This window comes from Vigna angularis, chromosome 1, assembly GCF_016808095.1.
Source record: "Vigna angularis cultivar LongXiaoDou No.4 chromosome 1, ASM1680809v1, whole genome shotgun sequence".
NCBI lineage: Eukaryota > Viridiplantae > Streptophyta > Magnoliopsida > Fabales > Fabaceae > Vigna > Vigna angularis.
The window spans coordinates 63,716,549-63,738,316 of NC_068970.1; the positions used below are offsets into that span (position 1 = coordinate 63,716,549).

General features: G+C 31.9%; 2 protein-coding genes across 9 annotated transcripts; both read left to right on the forward strand.

Moving 5' to 3' along the window:
• The first annotated feature begins 5,222 nt into the window (after positions 1-5,222).
• Positions 5,223-14,032, forward strand: LOC108347610 (VIN3-like protein 1). 8 transcript variants are annotated; one of them, XM_052879912.1, is made up of 7 exons: positions 5,223-5,526; positions 5,637-5,681; positions 6,563-6,617; positions 9,921-10,018; positions 10,854-11,481; positions 11,991-12,301; positions 12,426-14,032. In XM_052879912.1, the coding sequence occupies exons 5-7, from the start codon at positions 11,033-11,035 to the stop codon at positions 13,619-13,621; spliced, it is 1,956 nt and encodes a 651-aa protein (XP_052735872.1). In that variant the 5' UTR covers positions 5,223-5,526; positions 5,637-5,681; positions 6,563-6,617; positions 9,921-10,018; positions 10,854-11,032; the 3' UTR covers positions 13,622-14,032. The 8 variants fall into 8 exon arrangements, with proteins under 8 accessions (XP_052735872.1, XP_052735878.1, XP_017442465.1 ...); XM_052879918.1 differs by lacking the exon at positions 5,637-5,681 and adding an exon at positions 6,348-6,419; XM_017586976.2 differs by lacking the exon at positions 9,921-10,018.
• Positions 14,033-19,414: 5,382 nt separating this feature from the next.
• LOC108347268 (strigolactone esterase D14-like) lies at positions 19,415-21,313 on the forward strand. Its single transcript, XM_017586435.2, has 2 exons — positions 19,415-19,811; positions 20,495-21,313. The coding sequence occupies exons 1-2, from the start codon at positions 19,429-19,431 to the stop codon at positions 20,922-20,924; spliced, it is 813 nt and encodes a 270-aa protein (XP_017441924.1). The 5' UTR covers positions 19,415-19,428; the 3' UTR covers positions 20,925-21,313.
• Positions 21,314-21,768: the final 455 nt, after the last annotated feature.

A 21,768-nucleotide genomic window follows, 5' to 3' on the forward strand; every position in this document is an offset into this window, starting at 1 on the left:
TTTCTTGACACGACATTGTATTACAAACTAACATATGAATTAAAAAGATGTTTGGGGATAACTTTAATGTAGTGTAAAATCATGAATCAATAAAAGACATAATTGTGATGAAGTCACATATTGTGAATTTCATTAGCTTTAATATTATTTCCAAATAAAAGTTTGACCAGATTAAGAGAAAAGTTAGCTAATAAGAACATAGGCATGCATTGAAAATTTTACGTTCATTCTTAGACTATTGTATTTGTTGGGTTTAGTGTGAACATTGAGTCATAGTCTAAGTGTTTGTGAGAAATTTTATCAACACAGTATACATGTTCCATGACACATTTAGTTCAAACCTAAAGATGGCGAAACGTCACACACAAGTATAGATGGGTTGATTATGAAACTATAGAATAAATTAATATAATTTGTAAAGTCAACGATTTAGTTAGAATTTCAATGAAATAGTAAGTTATCATCAAGTTTATTCGTATTATAGGACATAAAGTCAATAATCAATTTATCTTTAATTTTTTTTCTCATGCTCATGGAAAGAAAATTAGCAAACATTTATGTAACTTTGTTTAGAGGTTTCATGTAAGAGAAAAACACCTTACACAGAATTTGTTTATTGAAATATAAATTCTCTTATAAGTTTTTGATGACAAGTTTTCATGCAATGATGTTAGTATATTAATTTTTTTTAATATAATTTAAAATATCAAAATTTATATTCATTACTACATTTTAAAAATTCAACAAAGACAATAAGAAAAAACTTAAAAAAAGAATTCAAATTTGTGTCCGTTTGTATGTAATTCTAATACTCACAACAATATTATCTTTTTAAGATTTGGCTCTAAAATTCCAAAACATGCATTGAGTTTGGAAAATTCATTAATAATTCCTAAAGATTAATTAGTAGAACTTTAAATTTATAACGAGGAGGTTTTGGCTCCCATTTTTTTTTCAATTATATATATATATATATATATATATATAATATGGAAATTTTGTTTCACTGATGCAAAGTTCCAAACTATGAAAAAAGATCAAGTTTTTACTATTTAAACTAATGTGTAAATTGAATCTGGCTGTAAACAAAACTTACATAATGATTATTAAACATTTAAGATAATAAAAACAATAATATTCTTTACTATTTTTTATAACCAATACCATACTAGATAGTTAAGTATTTTTTTCAAAGATGAAAAATGTAGCTGTTAGATTTTGCCAAAAGTCACTTTCTTTGATACCATGCTTAATCAAATGTACTACCCATCGAGTTTCAACCTTGACATTGTTTATAAAATGGGAAACCTAATTCTCGAGGTGAAAATAACCTAATAATTCAATCATCAAAAGATAAACGATAAATCGTGGCTATAACTATTACTTTTTATTACTTCAGTTCAGAGTATTTTTTTAATCATATTGCAGAAATCATTATTCTAAAACAAGCATGAATCATAAAAATAAAAATACCAATGCTAATGCTGAATGACAACAAAATACAAATAAATAAATATATACATACAAGTTTAGTTTGACTACCTATAACTTCAATAATAAATATTTTATATACTCAAGGAAAAATAAACACAGTAAATAGTAAAAAAAGTTAGAATCTTGATTGAGAAGCCATTAATGTAAAAAAACAGAGAAAGAAAAATCTAATGATTCACCTATTATGAAAAAATTCTCTTACCCCAAAAGTTTTAATGTATCTTAATCACCCCTTTAATGCGTAAAAGAAAAAACCTTTTATATATCTTCTTATTAAAGTCACAATAACATTCCCATCTCCAACTTTACATTTCCCCAACAGGAGTTTCAGAGTAATAATTAGGATGCTATCTCAATTATAAAAAAAAGTTTTCTTGAATATATTTTAATTTGTTTTTTTTATGTATGTTTAACTTAACAAAATTTAAAACAAAAGTTGAATATCATTTAGACAAAAGTCAACAGTTAATTTTGTTATAATATAAAGGGAAAATAATTACGTTTAAAAATAATATATATTCTTTTATCGTGGAAACGGACTTTGTTTAGATTTAAATTTTTTAGTTATCATATTAAATGTATTATATTCTAACAGACATATTAAATAATACACTTCAATAAAATTTATTATCTCTCTAATCTAAATATATATCTATTAGAATAATATTATATGTAAAGACCGGGAAAAAGTCAGTTTCTGAAATGGACAAGTGACAGAAGATCATGAGATTGAGTCATTAGTAATAAAATAATGGCAATATAAAGCTTGGACTCAAGACTATTTTCATTATGAGAAAAACTTTGTCACTCTTCAGAGCCCTAATTCATCTTCTCTACCTTCTCTACCAAATCTCTTCTTTGAACCATTCGATTTTCGATCAGGTGGTGCCCAAACATCCACAGCGTAGAAATCTTCAAAATCAACCGATCAGTTTCGAGTCTTAGTCGGGTAAGCGGCTCTATCCAGTTCTTCTTTGTTCTTGAATTGGAACATGCAACCTTTGCTGGTTGCATGCGTCTTGTGTTTTCCCTTTTCTGTTCTCTGCTAAATTTGAGCTCTAAGAGCTGTTTCCATCACCATTTCGGTGGTTGTAGGACACTGTTTAGGTTCTTCACCGAGTAGGATATTGTGGAAGCGGTGTTGTGAGATGGGTTGTTCAACTCCAAGGTAAGGGGAGCTAGAATACTTCTTTATAATTAGTTGTATGTATGTGTATATACTGAGTTTTTGTACTCTTATGTTGTTGGTATTGTGTTTTGGTTTGGGAAGATTTAGTTGCATGTGTTGACTGTATGACTGTGGAATTGGAGTGTGATGGGTGTAAATTGTTTTGGATATATCTAATTGTTGAAATTAATCATGTTGAAGTGCTTGGGGTGAGGAATCTGTTGTAACATTGATTAGGTATAAACTTAGTGTTCTAGTAGGGTTTTAGGTCATTTTGAGAGGAAGTAAGGTAGCAATTTTGGGCATTTGAGGTCTAGAGTGTTTTTGGGCTGTTAGGGCATACTTAACCAGTGTATTGTGACTTGTTTGAGTCACCAAAGTGGTCCAAATAGGTGCAAAGTATCAGAATTGGGTTGTGGTTCCTCAAGTTGTGAAAATTGTTGTTGATGCGTAAAAGTTGGGTTGGAATCACTTTAAAATTGTAGTAGGAAGGTTTAGGAACATCTAGACAAGTTTAATTAAGTATAAAACACGAATTAGGGGTGTTAGAAGTTGGGAAAATGACTAGAAATGGTAAAGAGTGTGTGAGTTGCATAATTCTACAGAATTTGCGTTATGCAGATTATGTAGACTCGCTGAGCGAATTGTTTCGTACAACGAGTCACCCTGGCGAGATGCTCTCTGTCAGGGCATTTGCACAGCGAGTTGGTGCGCTGTACGAATGGCTAGAGAGGGTTTCGCTCTGTTTGGTGATTCACATAGCGAATCTGGACGCTGTGCGACTGATGGTTGCCTAGGAAAATGCTAGTTTAATTCGAATAGCGAATTTGGGACGCTATGCGAGGGTTTAGGGTCTGATAATGTGTAGCAGAATTTTCAGTTTAGCATAGCACACAAACTTGGTGCGCTATGTGAATGGACTTTAGCTGAGCGCACAGGCTTAGTGCGCTGAGTGAATGTAAGTGAGTAAAACCCACTATTTTTGTTATTCGCACAGTGAGTTTGGTGCGCTGAGCGACTTGCCCAGAACCTATTTTTATTCTTTTTATTCATGTTTTCTAATAACCTTGAACTATGTTTTGATTATTAGAATGGTGTAGAAGTATCTATGATAGTGTATGATCAGTGAGGTTATATGTTTGGATTCAATGTGATAGAATTATGGTACTTGGTTGTTCATGTCTTGAGTTAAGTTTCAGAGTGACAGTATGGTTGATGGACGTAATCCCATGGATCTCAAAGGGAGGTTACATGGTGGTGCCCTATGTTATGGACGTAATTTCATGGATCTCAAAAGGAGGTTACATGGTGGTGCCCTATGTTATGAACGTAATTCCATGAACCTTACAGGGAGGTTACATGGTGGTGCCTTATGTTGTGATCCACAGTGAATTATCTTGTTGAGATTCAAGTATGTTTAAAATGATTTGCATGGAAGCTCAGTTTTTGGGGTTATCCTGAAACTACAATGGTCAATCATTCTCAAGTAGAGAGGATTGAACCATGTCGTGAGTAGTAGCAGGAGGTCCTAGTCTTGGGTGCTTCCAGTATGGCCTAAGGTGAGTGATAACGGACTAACCTCGTGAGTGTGGTAGGGTGAAACCCATTGGCAATGACTTTGTAAAGTAGTAGAGGCCACCACGAGTGCATAACCCGCCATAGCTCGACAATCATTATAAGTCCGGACGAGTCAAGTTTAAAGTGTAACAAGTTGTGCTAAGTGACCCAATATATATGAATTAAACTTGCATGTTGAGTGTGATTGTTATAACATGATTTTTGTATATCTAGCTCACCCTTTTGCTTTTTTTTGTGTTGTGTTTTCTGTTGTAATGATCATCCATTTGGATGTGAGCAGAGGTAGATAAGGTGCTTCTGAAGAGGCCTTGGAGGAAGATGACACCGCTGCTTAGCTTAGTTAGGATCCATTAGCTTATGCTTATTTTGAAATACTCTATTGTGTTAAAGTTTTTAAATTATAACCATTTTTGGGATGAATGTAACCTTAAGACTTTATCTACGTTGCATTATACATTTGAAATAAGTATTATTTCAATAAAAACATTAAAGCACTATATTAATTTTATAAATACAATTAATATTTTCAAAATCATTTAATAATCACTCATGTTTATTATATTTAAAAAATTCTAAATTTTCTTAAACTTTGCCGAAAAATCTTTAGCAACTGATTTCTCCTAAAAATAAATCCATACTCAAAAATCATATTTAATTTTATTTATATAAATATTCTATTGTCGAGTATATTGATAAATATGGCTAACAAACATAAAATTTTATTTATGAGATTCATCAACCAACCTTTCATCAATAAAATTGAGAAAGATACAAATAATAAATAGATATATTATAAATAGACCGATAATTATATTATATATGTATTATCAATTGGTATTGAATATTTCAGTTTGCGAGGACATTTATGGCCTTTCACGTGAATGTTATAAAAGGGAAAGGAAACTAAGAAAAGAAAAAGTATGTACTGTGTGTTAGCGTAAATTAATATATAATTTATAGATAGAGAAGAAAGAGAAGATGACATGAGACAGTGATGAGAGTGTGGGAGTAGATGTGTAGCGGTAACCGTGCAACTGCAGAAAACCCCAAACCATTGTTGCTTTCAAACTACTACTCTCCCCGTCCACGCGCTCCCCCGCGCGTGCCCTTCGCCGCTTTCTCTCCCTCTATAACGTGAACAACTGGGACAAGTTCCTCTCTCTCTCTCTCCAACAAATAACAACTAACAACGAAGATTTTTCTTCGCCTTCGATTTATTAATTCATGCTCTTCGGAGCAAAACGATTTTCACGCTCTCAACGAAAACCTCTCTTCATTCTCCCAAGGTGCGTTTTTCTGCAGATTCTGTTCTTGACTTTACCCAAATTTTCTGTTTCTCTTTTTTATTATTATATATTATATATTATTTATCATTTATCATTCTATTTTTGCCTAGTTTTTCGGCTCTATTTTCTCCGCAGATTTGTTCTTCAATATCTTCGTACGCTCTTTTTCTTTCTCCTCTATCGTTATGTTAATATCTGTAATTCTGTATTCGTTCATATTCATGTATAGGAGTTGTTTCCTTTTCTGGTAAAAAGGAAAAATTAAGAAAAACACGCTTTGATTTCACTTCTTCTCAATGCGGACTGCACAATGCGTGTGGAAGAGGCTGTTGAATCGCGATGTGTGAGGCTTTATAGAGCACTCTTCACTTCGGTGTTCGTCTTTCGTATTATTTTATAGTATACGCATGTAAAAATAAAGTAAATATTTTTGTCATATTACTCGGGTGTATGGGATGTTGTTCTAGGTTTTTATGCTATTTGCTTTATGTTCATTTTAATCCTTTTCACGAGGCATTGTGGGTTGGATAAGTTTATTTTGTTTATGCATGATTTCAATTTTTTTCCTTTAATTTTCTGTGTTTATTTTGTGTATGGAACAGATTTAATTTGATTTTCCTATCCTGCATTGTAGTTCCATTTATTGCGGGTCTATTATGTTCTATTCGTGAGCCACATTCTTGTATTTGAGCTTATGAATTGTCGTTGTTCCTATAAAATGTAATGGTGTTTTTGTTTGTTGAAGTTCAAGTTGAGACGAACAAGAAAAAACAAAACTTTCGTGTTAACATTGTTAGTTGTTTTTTCTTGATCCTGAGCAGCTGGAATTTTAGCTAAAGCAAGCTGCTTGTCGTGTTAAACATTTGTCAATTACCATTTATTAACTTTATTTGGTGGGTTTCGTATATTGAGACTTTACTTTGTAATTTATTTTTCTATATATTTAACGCTGTGGAGTGGCAAGCCTTACATGACACAGTTTTGATCTTCTCACCTGTATAACAACGTAGTAATGCTATATCTCTGTATTTTTCAGGAAAGGGCCGCTTAATCATACTTAATGGATTTAGAAGAGAAGTTCCTGGTTAAAGGTATGGTCCTGTGCTTCTTCAGTATGCTCATTTAGAGGTTAATGTCAGTTCGTTTTTTTTTTGTGTGGTGTATGTACTTGAGTGTTTGCTTGTGTAGTTTTATTATTCTATTTTGACGTGTTAATTCATTGAAGGTAAACCTTGGGTATGGTATAGTATACGACTGAAATTTGAGTTTAGGAAAGATGAACACGTGATTAAAAGTACTATTACCTACGTTGAATGTGTGTCTAGTGTTTTGGTTACGGTACCACGTACCAGTGTTCTTCCTTTGAATGTCATGCTGCCATCTATTGCGATTATGTCTAACTATGCTGTTACTTGTGTTTCCTTTCCTGACAAAGACTATGTTTTGTACAGTTTCAGTCCAATGCATGATATAAATATAAATTTTTGAAGTGGCAACTTCACATTTAGAAGGGTTTTTGACCATATATCATTGTTTTAATTTATATATTGTTTCCTCGTGATTTATTGCATATCAATATCTTGTGCTTGCTTGATGAGGAATCTTGAAACCAAAATGTTCCAACAAGATGGTGTTGAAGCTTCCTCTGCCCTTTGGGCTTATCATCTATGTGAATTTTGTTTGACCCGTGTGATAAAAATATATTGTAGTTATTGGTAAAGTAAAATATGGTTATCCAATGATCTGATGTGCCTTGTTAGTACACATATTAGAGATTAATTCTGCTATTTTCTCAGGGTCCAGTGCCATTGGTGTTATATCAGGGATGGGCTTGTAATATCTTTTTAAAAATAAAGTATGAACACATATGTTACCGATTAGTATAGTTGTATTTCCCCCTAAATCTGAAGGATATTGTTTTGGAAGACAATTGTACCAATGGTTTGCATAAGTGGAATATCCAATAGCCTCCCCCTTCTCTTTTTTATTTTAAATTTGGAATGATGCTGTACTAAGGGAAAAAACACAGACTGGCCTATTGTATTGAAATGTTTTACACTGTGAAACCTTTATCTTACCCTATTTATGAGAATTATAATAAAACATTAATCGTAATACTAATCAAAATGTGTTAAAAGTAACTCAAACTTTTGTGACTATATTATGGCAGGTTATTAAAATTGTTGAGAAAACCTTCTATGATTATTTTTTTCTAATGGGATATTTCTTGTTTTTCCATTTAATGATCTATAAGAGTATCCAATTATTTTCCCCTTAAACTTGGGGAGTTAAATTTGATCTTTTTTTAAACTGAGGATGGAAATAAATTGTCAGTAAATATTTTTACTACTTTGTACTGATTTTCCATTTTAACTAACTACTTGGGCATAACATGTTGTGGTTTTCATTTTACAAATCCATGAGTTATTTGCAGCTAAGAGTCCCAAAAACTGACCATTTTACCTAAGAAGTGTAATCTATTTGGCGAAGATGCATTAATGGTTTATATTGACATCTCTAACAATCGTTCTCATGGGAGAACCTTTTGGGCTCGAAGCATTTACAGTTACCATGAACTGGTCCACCTACCTTGTAATGAAATTCAACTTGTTATTAAGAAATTCTGGGCAGAAAATATCAAACACTAGATCAGTTTGTCTCGAGAGTTTTTGATGTCATGGTATGAACTAACTGTTCTAAAAAATATTCAAGCAAATTACGTATGATTTGTTCATCCTTTTAATGCATACAGTCAGTAAGTTAGGTAGTTGTGGTTTCGTAGAATTTCTATCTTTTTCAATGAGGCATTAGAGATGGTCTTTACTCGATGCAGAAAGACTCCTAAGGCACTGATCTCATGTGGACCCTTTGACTACACCGAACTGAACTGCAATTAGAAGCTGGGATTATATCTTACCATAGTGTAAATATTTACTTAATATATTTTTGTTCATCTTAACAAGTACAATGAATTGAATGAGGTACATCATCCTTCTGCTGAAAGCTATCATGTTTGAAAAATTACGTTTCATTATTAGTGTGAGATTGATATATAATTTGTTTATACGTTTAAGGTTAGATTACAATAGTAAGAAATATCCACTTTTAATGATTATAATCACGGAGCAGTTTTTCTAACATGAGACGATGATTACTTATTAATCTATTATAGGGATTGATCAATAATTGCATTCCATATTTGTATGACATAATGTATAAAATTTCAAATTCCAATTGATGTCATTTGAGATATAATGGGATAATGAAAACAAAGCTTTTTGGTTTGTACTTTCAGTTGCACAGACCCCCTATTACATATTAAGGGTCATCGAATTTATTTGCCACATATTAGCTTTGGACGCTTTTCCATTAGATGCCACCATAGTAGTCAATTGGATGCTATAGCAGAGTGGAGCAGCTCTAGAACCCTACAGGACTCAAATATCAGAGCCGTTTTCAATAGGGGCCAAAATAGTGCTTTCCACATGTTATGGCAGTGATACCATGATTTAGATTTCAAAAATCTATTTCTACCACTAAAACAACACTGTTCAAGGTTTTCTTGATAAAGCTGCGATTTCTCCCCCATTTTCAATTACATTCTTCACTTCATAGATATAGTATTTGAAAACCTTCTCTGTTGACCATTCCATGAAAAGGTGCCTTGATCCTTCTCACTTTATTAGAACTTTTTTTCCTGTCTTATGTTAGTCCCCATTCACACTGCTTTTTTTTTTCTAATAGTTTTCCATACAAAATCACGACGCTACTGAACCATCATCTTTCATTATTTCACTTTATTAATATGTTTTATTATGCCTTATTGATGCCAATTATGTGTATAAACTGTGACTAACTATTTATTGTGAGTTTCTTTAGTTTTCTTTTTCTTTGTTTGAGTATTCAGTTGTCTAATATATGAACTAGTTGTTTGTATTTAAAATGACGAACATCTTGCTGTAGTTGGCAATGTTGTGCCATCTGAGATCTATGACAGTGGTTGCCACGTTGTTTCTATGAAGTTGCTTTCTTAGCCATGCCCCCCCAACCCCGCAATCAATTTTCCATGTAACCTTCCATTTACTTAAGGCATTTGATTTAATTAGTGTGGATTATCGTATCATATCAAATTATATGTTAATAGGGAAACGAATATATAACTTTTAGTTGGGGATTCTCTTATATTGTACCGTTAGTTAATTTATTCCCTGATTATATAATAAAGCTGTGTGTGGAATAATACACACTTTTGGTAAACCCTATATAGAAAGCCTGTTGTTGATACTTGGTCTGCTTTACAAGTCTTCATTGTGAATATTTCTTCTGATGTGAAAATCCGATCTATTATTTGGAATTTATTAAGAAGATCACGTCATAAATTTATCCATTTTCAGGATGGCTCGAGACTTGTATCTGTCCTATTCATGATAGCTTATAATCTGGGTGTTTAGTTCAAAATCTGTGCAATCTGTCTGGAGGAACTTGATTCCAGGTCTTTCCCTTGGTAGATATTCATCTAGAAGTAGAACTGCATTAATTGTTTTGTATTTGTGTTTCTCTGGCTGGTCACACCTTTAATAATTTTGCCTAATGTTGTTTGCTATTAGCATCTCCTCTTAATTTAAACCTCAATGTTTTTGCAGATTTCAAAAGCTTATAAATTTTACAATGGATTGCTTCCATTTTGTTTCTGTTGATGCAAAGGGGAATGTTTCATATAAAGAATTTTGTCCTCTAAATAGCTAGCAGATGTATTATCTTGTCAAATGGTTTTGATTCACAATAGTGTCAAAGCCGTTTAAAGTATGCAACAGTACTTGGATAACATGTAAATGTGGTCAAATTTTCTTGTGGTTTGCCCATGATGATTTGTAAATTGATCTCCTTAATTAGCGCTTTCATATGGAATTAGCTATATAATTTGGTGTTGTTAGTTCTGGTTGCCAGATTTTTGGTTTACTCAATTCTTGAGTGTATCATCCACGTACAATGGTCTAAGGCGCTTATAAGTGCCTTAAAACATGGGCAGAAGTATGACTGATTTATTTGTGGAAAGAAATTGAATCAGTTCTATTGTATTTGATCTGAAGGTTTAATCTGTCCCTACTCCTAAGGTTTAACTGTTCAAATATCACTCTTACATGCACATTTTTTTTATGGAACCTGAAGTCAACTAATAATTTATTGCGTTCATGTTGTACTCCTACATAGTCTTAGTCTATCTCTGCTGTTTGTCTTGTCTATGCAAGTCCTAGTTTAATCATTTGAAGTTTATCTATTGCTGTTTTTCCCAAATACTACAACAATTGTTTTTCTTTTCTGTCCAGTTTCTGGTGTTCAAAGCCTTTCTTCCAGTGTGCAAAGTACTCCAGAAAAAAATGGCCATTCAGATGGTGCTTCAAAAAGTTCAGAACTCCTTCAACAGTTCCTAAAATGTGGTCTGAAGAAGGAACTTCTTCGAACGTCTTTTGATAAGGACAAAAAAAACATTTCAATTAAAAGCAGGATGACTGAAACTAAGTCAACTGGGAAGATGATTAAGAAACAAGACACAAAAAAGGTTTCTAGTTTCAGCCACCAGCCATCTAGAAAGCAGTCTCGGAAGGGTGAAAATCCCACTCGACTCATACCTCCTTCTGACCAGTCTTCTGATTTTGGCCATTCAAACACTTGGGTCTGTAAAAATGCTGCTTGTAGGGCAGTTCTGTCTATAGATGACACATTCTGTAGAAGATGCTCTTGCTGTATTTGTCACCTTTTTGATGATAACAAGGATCCTAGTCTTTGGTTGGTATGCACATCTGAGTCTACTCAAGGGGACTCCTGTGGGTTGTCTTGCCATATTGAATGCGCCCTTCTACATAAGAAGGTGGGGGTTGTTGATCATGGGCAACTGATGCAACTAGATGGTGGTTATTGTTGTGCATCCTGTGGTAAAGTTACGGGAATACTCGGGTAAGTAATTTTGTTTACATGTACGGTGGATAATATTTGTCATTCCTCCTTCCACCTTGTTATTGATATACTGAAGTATTTTGTTGTCTATAAACATGATTTTCAATAGAACACTGGCATTGTTTGATTCATCTAGCTGACACTTACCTAATGACTTGGTTGTTTTTGTTGTTGATATATGCTATACTAAGTTTTGGTGAATAACGGTTTGGGTTTATGATAGAAGAAGTTTATTTATTGGAGAAGAATAATGTTAAATCACTCACAAAATGCACATAATTTGCTGTCCTAGACTCAGACTTTTAGGAAGTAGCAGAGTTGTGTCCAAATTACTGGAAAACAATACGCATGTACCCCTTATTCTCTCCTATCATACTTGCATCAACATAACAGTTAATCTAATAATAACATAACTGCTGATGATAGTTATTATTACACCAATTTTAATATGTTTGTAAGTAAATTTCTAGATCCATTTTGGCTTGGTGATTCATGTTTATTTATTTCAGATGTTGGAAGAAGCAGCTAAATATTGCTAAGGATGCCCGACGTGTGGATGTACTCTGTTACAGGATATATTTGAGCTACAGGCTTCTGGATGGAACCACAAAATTCAAAGACTTGCATCAAACAGTACAAGAGGCGAAGGCTAAGCTGGAGACAGAAGTTGGCCCTGTGAATGGCGTTTCTGCCAAGATGGCTCGAGGCATTGTCAGCAGACTCCCTATTGCCAATGATATACAGAAACTCTGTTCACTTGCTATTGAGAAAGCTGATAGCTGGCTTGCCACTGTTCACAATGTAAATTCAGATTCTACAGGTTGGAATAATGCTCTTTAGCTTTTTTTCTTTTTTCTTTTTTATATACTTTGGGGGAGGGGCTTAAATTTCTGACTTTTGAGTCTCATTTATTCTGGACATGATGGTATATTTATAACTCGCAGGGGGTTCACTTCCTGCTGCTTGCAAGTTTGTTTTTGAAGAGGTAACAACTTCCTCCGTGAAAATCATTTTAATTGAATTATCAAATATATGTTCTGAGGAGATTAAGGGATACAAGCTTTGGTATTACACGAGTCGGGATGAATCACCCACCAAAGATCCTGTTTCCGTGTTTCCCAAAACTCAGAGGAGGATTTTGATATCCAACCTCAAGCCTTGCACAGAATATACTTTTCGGATTATATCTTACACAGATACATGTGACCTGGGTCATTCTGAGGCTAAGTGTTTTACCAAGAGCATCGAGGTAATTAAAAACAACCCCTCTCCATCTGTCGCTATGAATCATGAAAAAGAGAACCTTCTATCTAGGGGCAATTCTTCGGGATCCAAGATGGTGCCAAATGACGCAATGGGCAACTATGGATTCAAGGTTCGAGACCTTGGGAAAATTTTGCGTCTTGCTTGGGCTCAAGAACAAGGTTACTTGGAAGAGTTTTGTTGTGCCAATACGAAAAATTGCTGTGGTCAGAGTGAACGGTTAGATAAACCAAGAATTCCAGAGGCACAGTTGCCCTCAGTTTCTAGAGGCCTTGATTTGAATGTTGTTTCAGTTCCTGATTTAAATGAAGAGCTAACACCTCCTTTTGAGTATTCTAGGGATGAAGATAATGGTTGCTCTTTGTTGCAAACTGTGGAGGGGGACGATGATGCAGCTTCTCATGATCTAGAGAAAAATGGTTTAGCAAGATCACATGGGAGTGGGGATTCTCAAACCTGGACCCATGGGCCAACAGGAGAAGTATCTGCTGTTGATTCACGCTTAGATATGTGCAGAAAAAGGTTAGCAAGCACAATGGAAGAGACACATGATTGTGACAGCACTTTAATTAACGGTTCTCCATCACGCATATGTGATGGTTCATGTTCCTTGGATGAGAACTTTGAGTATTGTGTGAAAGTAATTCGTTGGCTAGAATGTGAGGGTCACATTAAACAGGAATTTAGGTTGAAGTTGCTAACATGGTTTAGTTTAAGGGCGACAGAGCAAGAACGCAGGGTGGTTAATACCTTCATTCAGACTCTTATGGATGATCCGAGTAGTTTGGCAGGGCAACTGGTAGATTCTTTTTCTGATATTATATCAAACAAGAGGCAAAAAAATGGATTCAGTATTAAAGCCGGGACATCAAATTAAGGGTGAACCCACCATACAAGTTTGTCATTTGCTTCAAGCTTTCCATTTTATCATTTTCTGTCCAAAAAAATCACCCTCTGATTGTTTTTCGTTGTACGGGCATTTTCTAAAATTAATCCATCTTCCAAGGGATTCATTTTTGTTGCAGACAGGTTTGTCTTGCTCAAAGGATTTTGCAATGATGATCGCAGAAACAGTAACTCATTTTTCCCAGGAGGGAGGATTTATGGACACGAAGTTTCAGGATGTAGGGGCATTCATTTCTAAATTGCTGCAATTGATTTTGGTAATGAATTTAATTACGGAAGATGTTAGTATTGAAACTTTTCTAAATTTCTAAATTTCTAAATTTCTTCTCATGACCTTTATTTGAAAAAGGTACATGATTCATTTGCTGATTTGATTTTTATGTCATTCTTTTGACATCTTTGTTCCCCGCACTAATGAGCACTTGCTTCAACCAATTGTGATTTTCTAGATGAGCGGTTCATCTGATTACGCTTAAAATAGGTATCGGAGATCTTAACCTACTTGGATACAATAATAAACTAGGTAAATTAGTCAAATAATTTGAGGTTACGTGTGGCATCAGACTGCATGCATGCGAGGGTTCATTTCGACTATGCTTTCATTATTCATTATATTAGTCTATCTCTTGAAAAGTTATTGTCTAGATATTTATTATTACTAAAAAGATGTAATAAAAATAATGACCTATTTAAATAAAAAAATAAATAATATCAATATATCACGTGAATTTTCAGATGTGATTTATCAATATATCAATGATAGTATTCATAATCAACTAACAATGATTTAAATGTTTGAACAACAATCTTAAAAGAATGAGTAAGAATTATATCTATCATTTGAATTTGTTATCAATGAAAATCTACACTTTCAATAACATCTTTTGTAACATTGTTTTGAGGGGTAGGTTTTTGTCATTTGACAAATTGAACAACTAAATCGTGTACAGGTGAATCAAATTATATATGCAATTTTCCTTGCAGCATGCCTTAACTTAATACAAAGAAAGCAAAACCTCACCAATGTCTTAAGTTAGATTATGTAGAGATTAGTACTAATCAATTTGGCTCCGATCAATGGCTGTCAATCAATGTATATAAATCTTTATTTTCTGAAATGATTGCATGATTAGAGTTACTAATAAGGCAATGACTATTCCTATTTTTAGGGGTGCTACGATTTTGATAAATGTTTTATCAAAGCATGCGTCTGTACTCGTGAAATTGAAAAGCCGCAGAGTAACTTCTCTGTTGGCCGTGTGGAAAGGTATCAAATTTGTGATGCAACACCTAGTGAATCACCTATAGTGTTGTGAACTTCGCTTAGAAAAATGTTAACCAATCAATATACCTAATAATAAAACAAAGTTTTCATAGTGGAAAAAGTTGTTAAAAGAACATTTTCCCTTGTAATTATTGGGGGACAAGATTTTGGTTCATTATTTGGAGTATGAAAAAGGCATATCATTTAATTCTTCTGTGCCTTTTAGCGTGAAATGCTTTTCAAAAGTCTACCATGCAAGCCTTATCCCAAACAAGAATGAACAAAAAGATGAAACACGAGCAGGGTGTTGAAGCGAAAAAGATTAATGAGAACAAACACAGCCAAAATACAGCACAAACACTCAAGTCCGGCAACAGGAGGCTCTTGCAAAAGGAATTTGTAAACTTGTTTGTAAACAGTTTTAGAAGATCAGACATTATGATGTTTGTGATTATTCAATACAAAAAAAAAAAAAACTTACAGCTGCTGTTAGTGTTTCTATATGTTAAATGTTTTGATGTCGTGTATGTTATTTGGGGATTATATTTCGTATCGTCTATGTACATAAGTATTCCCAAATCATGCAAATGATCATTTTAGATATAACTAGATTTTTCCTTTAAAACAAAATTAAGAAAAACACAAGTAATTTAAAATTTTATTAATTTAATCAAAAAACTATTTGAAACTGACATAAATATTGTTACAAATTATATTGACACTGACATTTTACGATTGATTTTTATGTTAACAAAAGAATTAGTCACCAACCTTCTTGTGGAAATTCCCCTCAAAATGATAGTAGAATGAAAATGTAATTATTTGTTAAATATAACTTGAACTCTCATAAATAAACGTGTTTCCCACAGACATGATGGATTACTTTTCTTTGCATAGAATTTTTGTTTTCATAATTTAATATTGATTTTTCATAAACTAATATATAAGAGTTTTTTTTTTAACTTACCCAAATATAATTTTTAATTCATATACAAACTAATTTAAACATATAGAAAAATTATTTCATATTTTTCTGAAAATACTTATGAATAAATTTATTGAACACAATTAGCTTTTGGGTAAGTTAGAGATTGATTGAGACAGAACAAATAGTTACAAAACTAATCATTCATTGTGAGAACACATTTGTGAGCTTGCTATTATTGCCTATGAATAATAGAAAATGGAACCCTACCATACCTGTCGTTTTAGATTTCAATAAAATTTGCGGGTTTCACCATCCTCTATGGAGGAAAATTCTTATTGATCATCATTCCTTAGTTATACTTTATTTTCTTCATCATTAAAATCATTATGTCGTACTTATATGCCTTTAATAACTTTATTACTCCTTCAATTCCTAAATGGAAGACAATGACATATTTATTAATTATGGATAACGATTCTAAATTATAATAGAATAATTTTTTTAGTTAAAAGAGTTAAAAAGAGCTTTTATTTGAAGAAAATGTTGTTAATGTTTCGATTCCAAATATATTAAAATTATATTAAGATTAATCATTGTATTAAAAAAGTATTATATTATTTGAAGTATGAAGTTTTTTTAAGTTGGAGAGCCAAAAGAGTTTTCTGTTTTTATAGAGTTAATGTTTCCATTCAAAGTCTTTTGAAATAATATTGTTAAGATTAATTACACATTCAAGAAGTAGGAGTTTATAAAATGTTTTTAGAGTTGGTAGTATGTTTAAAATGATGAGATTGATTATTTTAGTATTAAAAAGTTAAAAATTAAGTAAAAGTTTTATAAACGAGTTATGCGGTTTAAAAACACACAGTTTCTCTACAAACTTATTCTTTAGAGCTCTCATACTTCTCTCTAGGTTTTCTTACCCTATATTCATCTGTTTGAAAATTGAAGACTCTTAGAGTGATCATCGTGATGAGTTCTTCACTTTTGTTTGATTAGTTTCTCCAATAAAGTAAGTTGACTTTTTACATTTTTTCTTAGTTAGCTTACATGTGGGGTTTGAGTTTTCTATAAGAGTTCTTATTGACCAATGATTCTAATGATATGCTCTGATCATGGTTGTGTTGTTCCTGGGTATAAATAGAGCATCTAGCTAGCTTGAAAGGGATTTAGTACTCTTTGAGTTGTCTCACTGGTAAGGAAAACTAATTGCACTGTGTTTAAAGTTATAGATTCATTGAAATTGTTTGATTGTATGATTGTGTTGTGATTTGTTTGTGTGATTGAGTTGTGTAATGAAATATGATAGGTTGAACTGAGATTAGGTATGAATTTGGCTTACTTTGATGTGGTATGATGAGATTTGAAATGTTGTTTGATTTGTACTGCAAATGTGATGCATGTTGTGTAATTCAAATTGGTATGTTTTGATCTCTATAAGTGTTGTTGGACTGAATTGGTAGGGTTGGAATAACATTTTGTAAAATTATGTTTTGCATAATTATGCAAACTTGCTGGATGAGGAACTATGTCGTTAGGCGAAAGCAAAGTCAAAGAGCTACTGACTTAGTGGTAGCTGGGTAAGAATATTCTCCAAGGCGACTCCAAAGTTCGAGAGTTCATTGAATTGGTGGCAGCTAAGCGAGACAAACTCGCTAGGCGACTTTTTGAGGAATCAAACTTTGTGAGTTTCAGTGCTATTTTCATTGGACGAATTATCTAATCATTGGACAAATGAGCCTTTATATGTAACATGATAGTCTTTATTGAAATTTTTTTGGGATGGATCAAGTATGTGATGTTAATTTTACTATGTTATATCCTTTTACACATTACTTACCTTTTCTCTGTGTTGTTGTTTTGTTTTGTTTGTTAGCAATGATTACCTTAATTTGTCTGAGTAGATGGAGATGCAATTGAACCGGTTAAAAAAGAGGAAGATGCAACAATCTAGTTTATAGATTTAGTTTCTTTTGTATAAGACATTTTGAAAGACTTTGATGTATCACATGTTTCATATATGGTTTTTATTAGTCGTATAAACTCTTTTTGTCTTATGTTTACGGTGTTATGGTTATTCATTGGACAACTCTAATAGCTTTTTATCTAAATGTTGAATTATCTGTTTTTAATTATTGACTTTGTGATGCTCTATTTTAGTAGTATTGATCTATTAAAAATATAAAATGTTTTATAAGATTAAGTAAAAAACACAAAGTCAAATTATTTTTATTCTCAACTTTTAAAAATAATGTAAGACAATTAAATGTATCTAAACACGAATCTATTAAAGATTAATAAGATCCATCATATGTATCTGGTAGAAAAGGAATTCAACGAAAAAAAAAGGCTTGGTTAAAATGAAAAAGAAGAAGAAGAAATTCAATGATATTGATTTTTCATATGAAATTATTTTCAACTGTTTGAAAATACTCAAAGGAGATGGTTTAATGGACAGAAGTGGCAATAAAGTCCACCAAATAATTTCAAAAGTTTGAATAATTTTCATATGCAAACAAAATGTTACTTTCTATAAAGAAAATTTGCGTGGTTCATGTGACCTCTTTCGTTATAAGCAAATTCTCCGTGGAAGGTAAATATAATTAATTAGTGAAGTGATTAAAAAAAATGGTTGAAAATAATAAATTATAAGTATGACTTTATTAAAGACTTTGCTTTATTAATTAAACAATTTTCATTTATGTATGAACTTCTAAACCTCTAAAATAGTATACATAAATCTCTCCGTATACTTAATGAAAAACCTTAATTCATCCTTTTCTGATTTTTTTTCACAAACATTTACAAATAAGTTTACGCAACCGGACTCTAACATCAATTGGGTTTATAAATATTTTTATAAACATAATTTAAATTATGTTATTTTTAATTAAAATAAAGAAACATATTTAATGATTTATTTAGTGTTGATAAATTAAACACAATATCTCTTTATTTTATGAACTCTTTTTTTCCTACCACATATTTAGCTTCTAAATCAATTTCAAACGAACTTATTTTTTACTTTCTAATAAAATATATTATTAGAAATATTTATTTTAAAAAAATACATGTATAATTTGGAACTGTTTTTAGTGATTAGTAATAATTAATACTAGTATTTGGTAGAGGAAAAGGGTTTAGTTGGAATCGCGCTATCCGCGCCGTACGGAGTCATCTAACATAATGCTGTTGACGTCAATCGCATTTCCAATTTTTATTTATTTTTTTTAAATAAGACTTTTAGTTTATATCAAAACATAAAACGCATTAAACTTTAAATTTTTAACTTGTTTTCTTATTGTTTAATTTAGTTTAAATATTTTCCATTAAACTCAAAGACATATTTTTGTTTAATACTGTTATTTTTTATTAAATTTAAAATATATCAATACAATAATAAATAAATAATAAATCAATAAAAAGATAACGTATATATTATAACAAAATATTATAAAAAAACCAATATTAAAACATCTTTTTCCTAAATTTAAACAGTATTTTCATGTGAGCCATTCATGTCTATAAAAAGGAAGTAATAAAGTATGGTGGTGTTATCAACAAGAAACTCTTCATTATTTTAAACATGGCAACAAGTAAAAAGAGTCTTTGGGAGGCTTTGAATGGCAGAAGCGAAGGATCTGGCGCTGAAACGTTGGTGTTGGCTCATGGCTACGGAATGGAGCAGTCGATGTGGGACAAAGTGGTTCCCTTGCTTGCCGAAAGCTACCGTGTTGTTACGTTTGATTGGGTTTGTGCTGGAAGTGTGAAGAATGAGAAGCTCTACGACCCTGTGAAATATTCCTCCTACGAAGCTTTTGCCGATGACTTGATCACTCTGCTGCAGGAGATGAACCTCAAAGATGTCACTTACGTCGGTAGCTCCATGTCTGGCATCATTGGTTGCATTGCTTCTGTCAAAACTCCTCAACTCTTCAAAACCCTAATTCTGGTTGGTTCTTCCCCAAGGTATCTTCTTTCTTCTCTTCTCCTCAACTCATGCTGATTTCGTTTTGCTTCATCTCTATTTTTTATATTTCACATCTTTTTAATTTCTATTCACTTATTCTGATGGTTACTGTTTCCTGTTAGTCCACCAATCAGTTAAGGATTTGAAAAGTCTATTATATTACAAGTGAAGAAACATGCATTGTCGTTACTTTTGCCTACAGTTATAAGACAGTAGGAAAAAGAAATAATGTCTAAAACATAAGATCAAAACTTATAGAGTAAATGTTAGATGATATATGATAAGGTTAAAATGTTTATAAAAGAATAAAATTTTGTATTTTTTTATAAAAAGAAGTAAAAAATAAAAAAGAGTAATATTAAATGATGAATATAAAAAAATTATATATGTTAAAATATTATTTTTTAAATTTTGGAAGAGGTTAATTTAAACGTTATATTAAAGCAAATTGTTTTACATGTCATTAAAGTCAATAAAATATTTTCTTTTATCCTGAATTCTAATATAAGGAAATAACTTATAATGCTTATTAACTTAAAGTACAGTCGTAGTTTATAAATTTATTTGTAATTTTTAGATTGTAAACTGTTTGATTGAATAATAACTTCCTTAATGCAATAAAAATTAAAAGGATAAGTCCTTCTAATAACTTTTTGTTGGTATATATATTATATATACATAGGTTTCTGAATTCAGATGGTTATGAGGGAGGCTTTAACAGGTCAGATATAGAACAGTTACTGTGGAACATAGAAAACAACTATGAAAGCTTTGTTTCTGCATTCGCTTCATTGATAGCAGATCCAAGCAATGAAGAAAGTGTGAAGAAATATGAAGAGGGGTTGAAGAATATGGGAGGTGAAGTTGGTCTCCCCTTAGCCAAAACCATATTCTACTCTGATTGGAGAGAGATGCTTGAGAAGGTGGAGACTCCATGCACCATCATTCAGACCAAAAAGGACGCTGCTGTTCCACACAGCGTAGCACTTTACATGCAGAACAAAATCAAAGGGAAAGTTAGGTTGGAAATCATAGACACACTTGGCCATTTTCCCCAGATAACTGCACACCTTCACTTTGTCCAAGTGCTCAAGGCTGCTCTTGGTTCATAATAATTCATGTTACCAAGAGGCATTTATGCATGGTTTTTGTCCAAACCTTTTGTGTTCTTCTTTCCATTACTAAAAAAGTAATGCATCATCATTTGTATTTCATTATAAACTTTAGTTTTCTTCCACTTGGAAATGTCATTAATATGAATGGCAATCTCCCCTCCAACCAGCACACCCCTGTTTTCTGCCATCCGTATAGACACTCCATTTCCTTGAAATTTCGATATTTCGTATACATCTGTAAGAGTCAACTTCACATGTTTCCTTGTACGTGATTACATATGTAAGAGTCAAAGGAGAAATCAAATTCACATGTTTTCTTGTACGTGTTTTCATTTGTAAGAGTCAAAGGAGAAATCAAATCACATGTTTCCTTGTATGTGTTTACATCTGTAAGAGTTAAAGGAGAAATCGACGGGTTTTTTTTTTTTTTAAGAATGTAGGTAAATTTGAAAAAGAAGTTATGGATATAGGAATTCTTTTTTTGTTATAAATTATTTAATTGAAATTATTTTATAAGAAATTTAATTTAATTATAAAAATAATTAAAACCATAAAATTTATTTATTTAATAATATTACAAAACTTTAAATATTAATTATATATAATTTAAAATATTTTATATACATTTAAATACTTATTTAAAAATTATAAATAATTTTAAATAATAGAAAAATAAAAAAATAAAAAAGTGGGCACGACTTTTTTGAATTTTAATTATTTAATCTTTATTTTTTGAATTTTTATTTACACAGAATCTACTTTCTGTCTTGTGGCGTTAATTGTTTTCTTAATTTTCACTTCTATTTTACAGTGGCTTTTTATTGTGTTTTTATTTATTTAT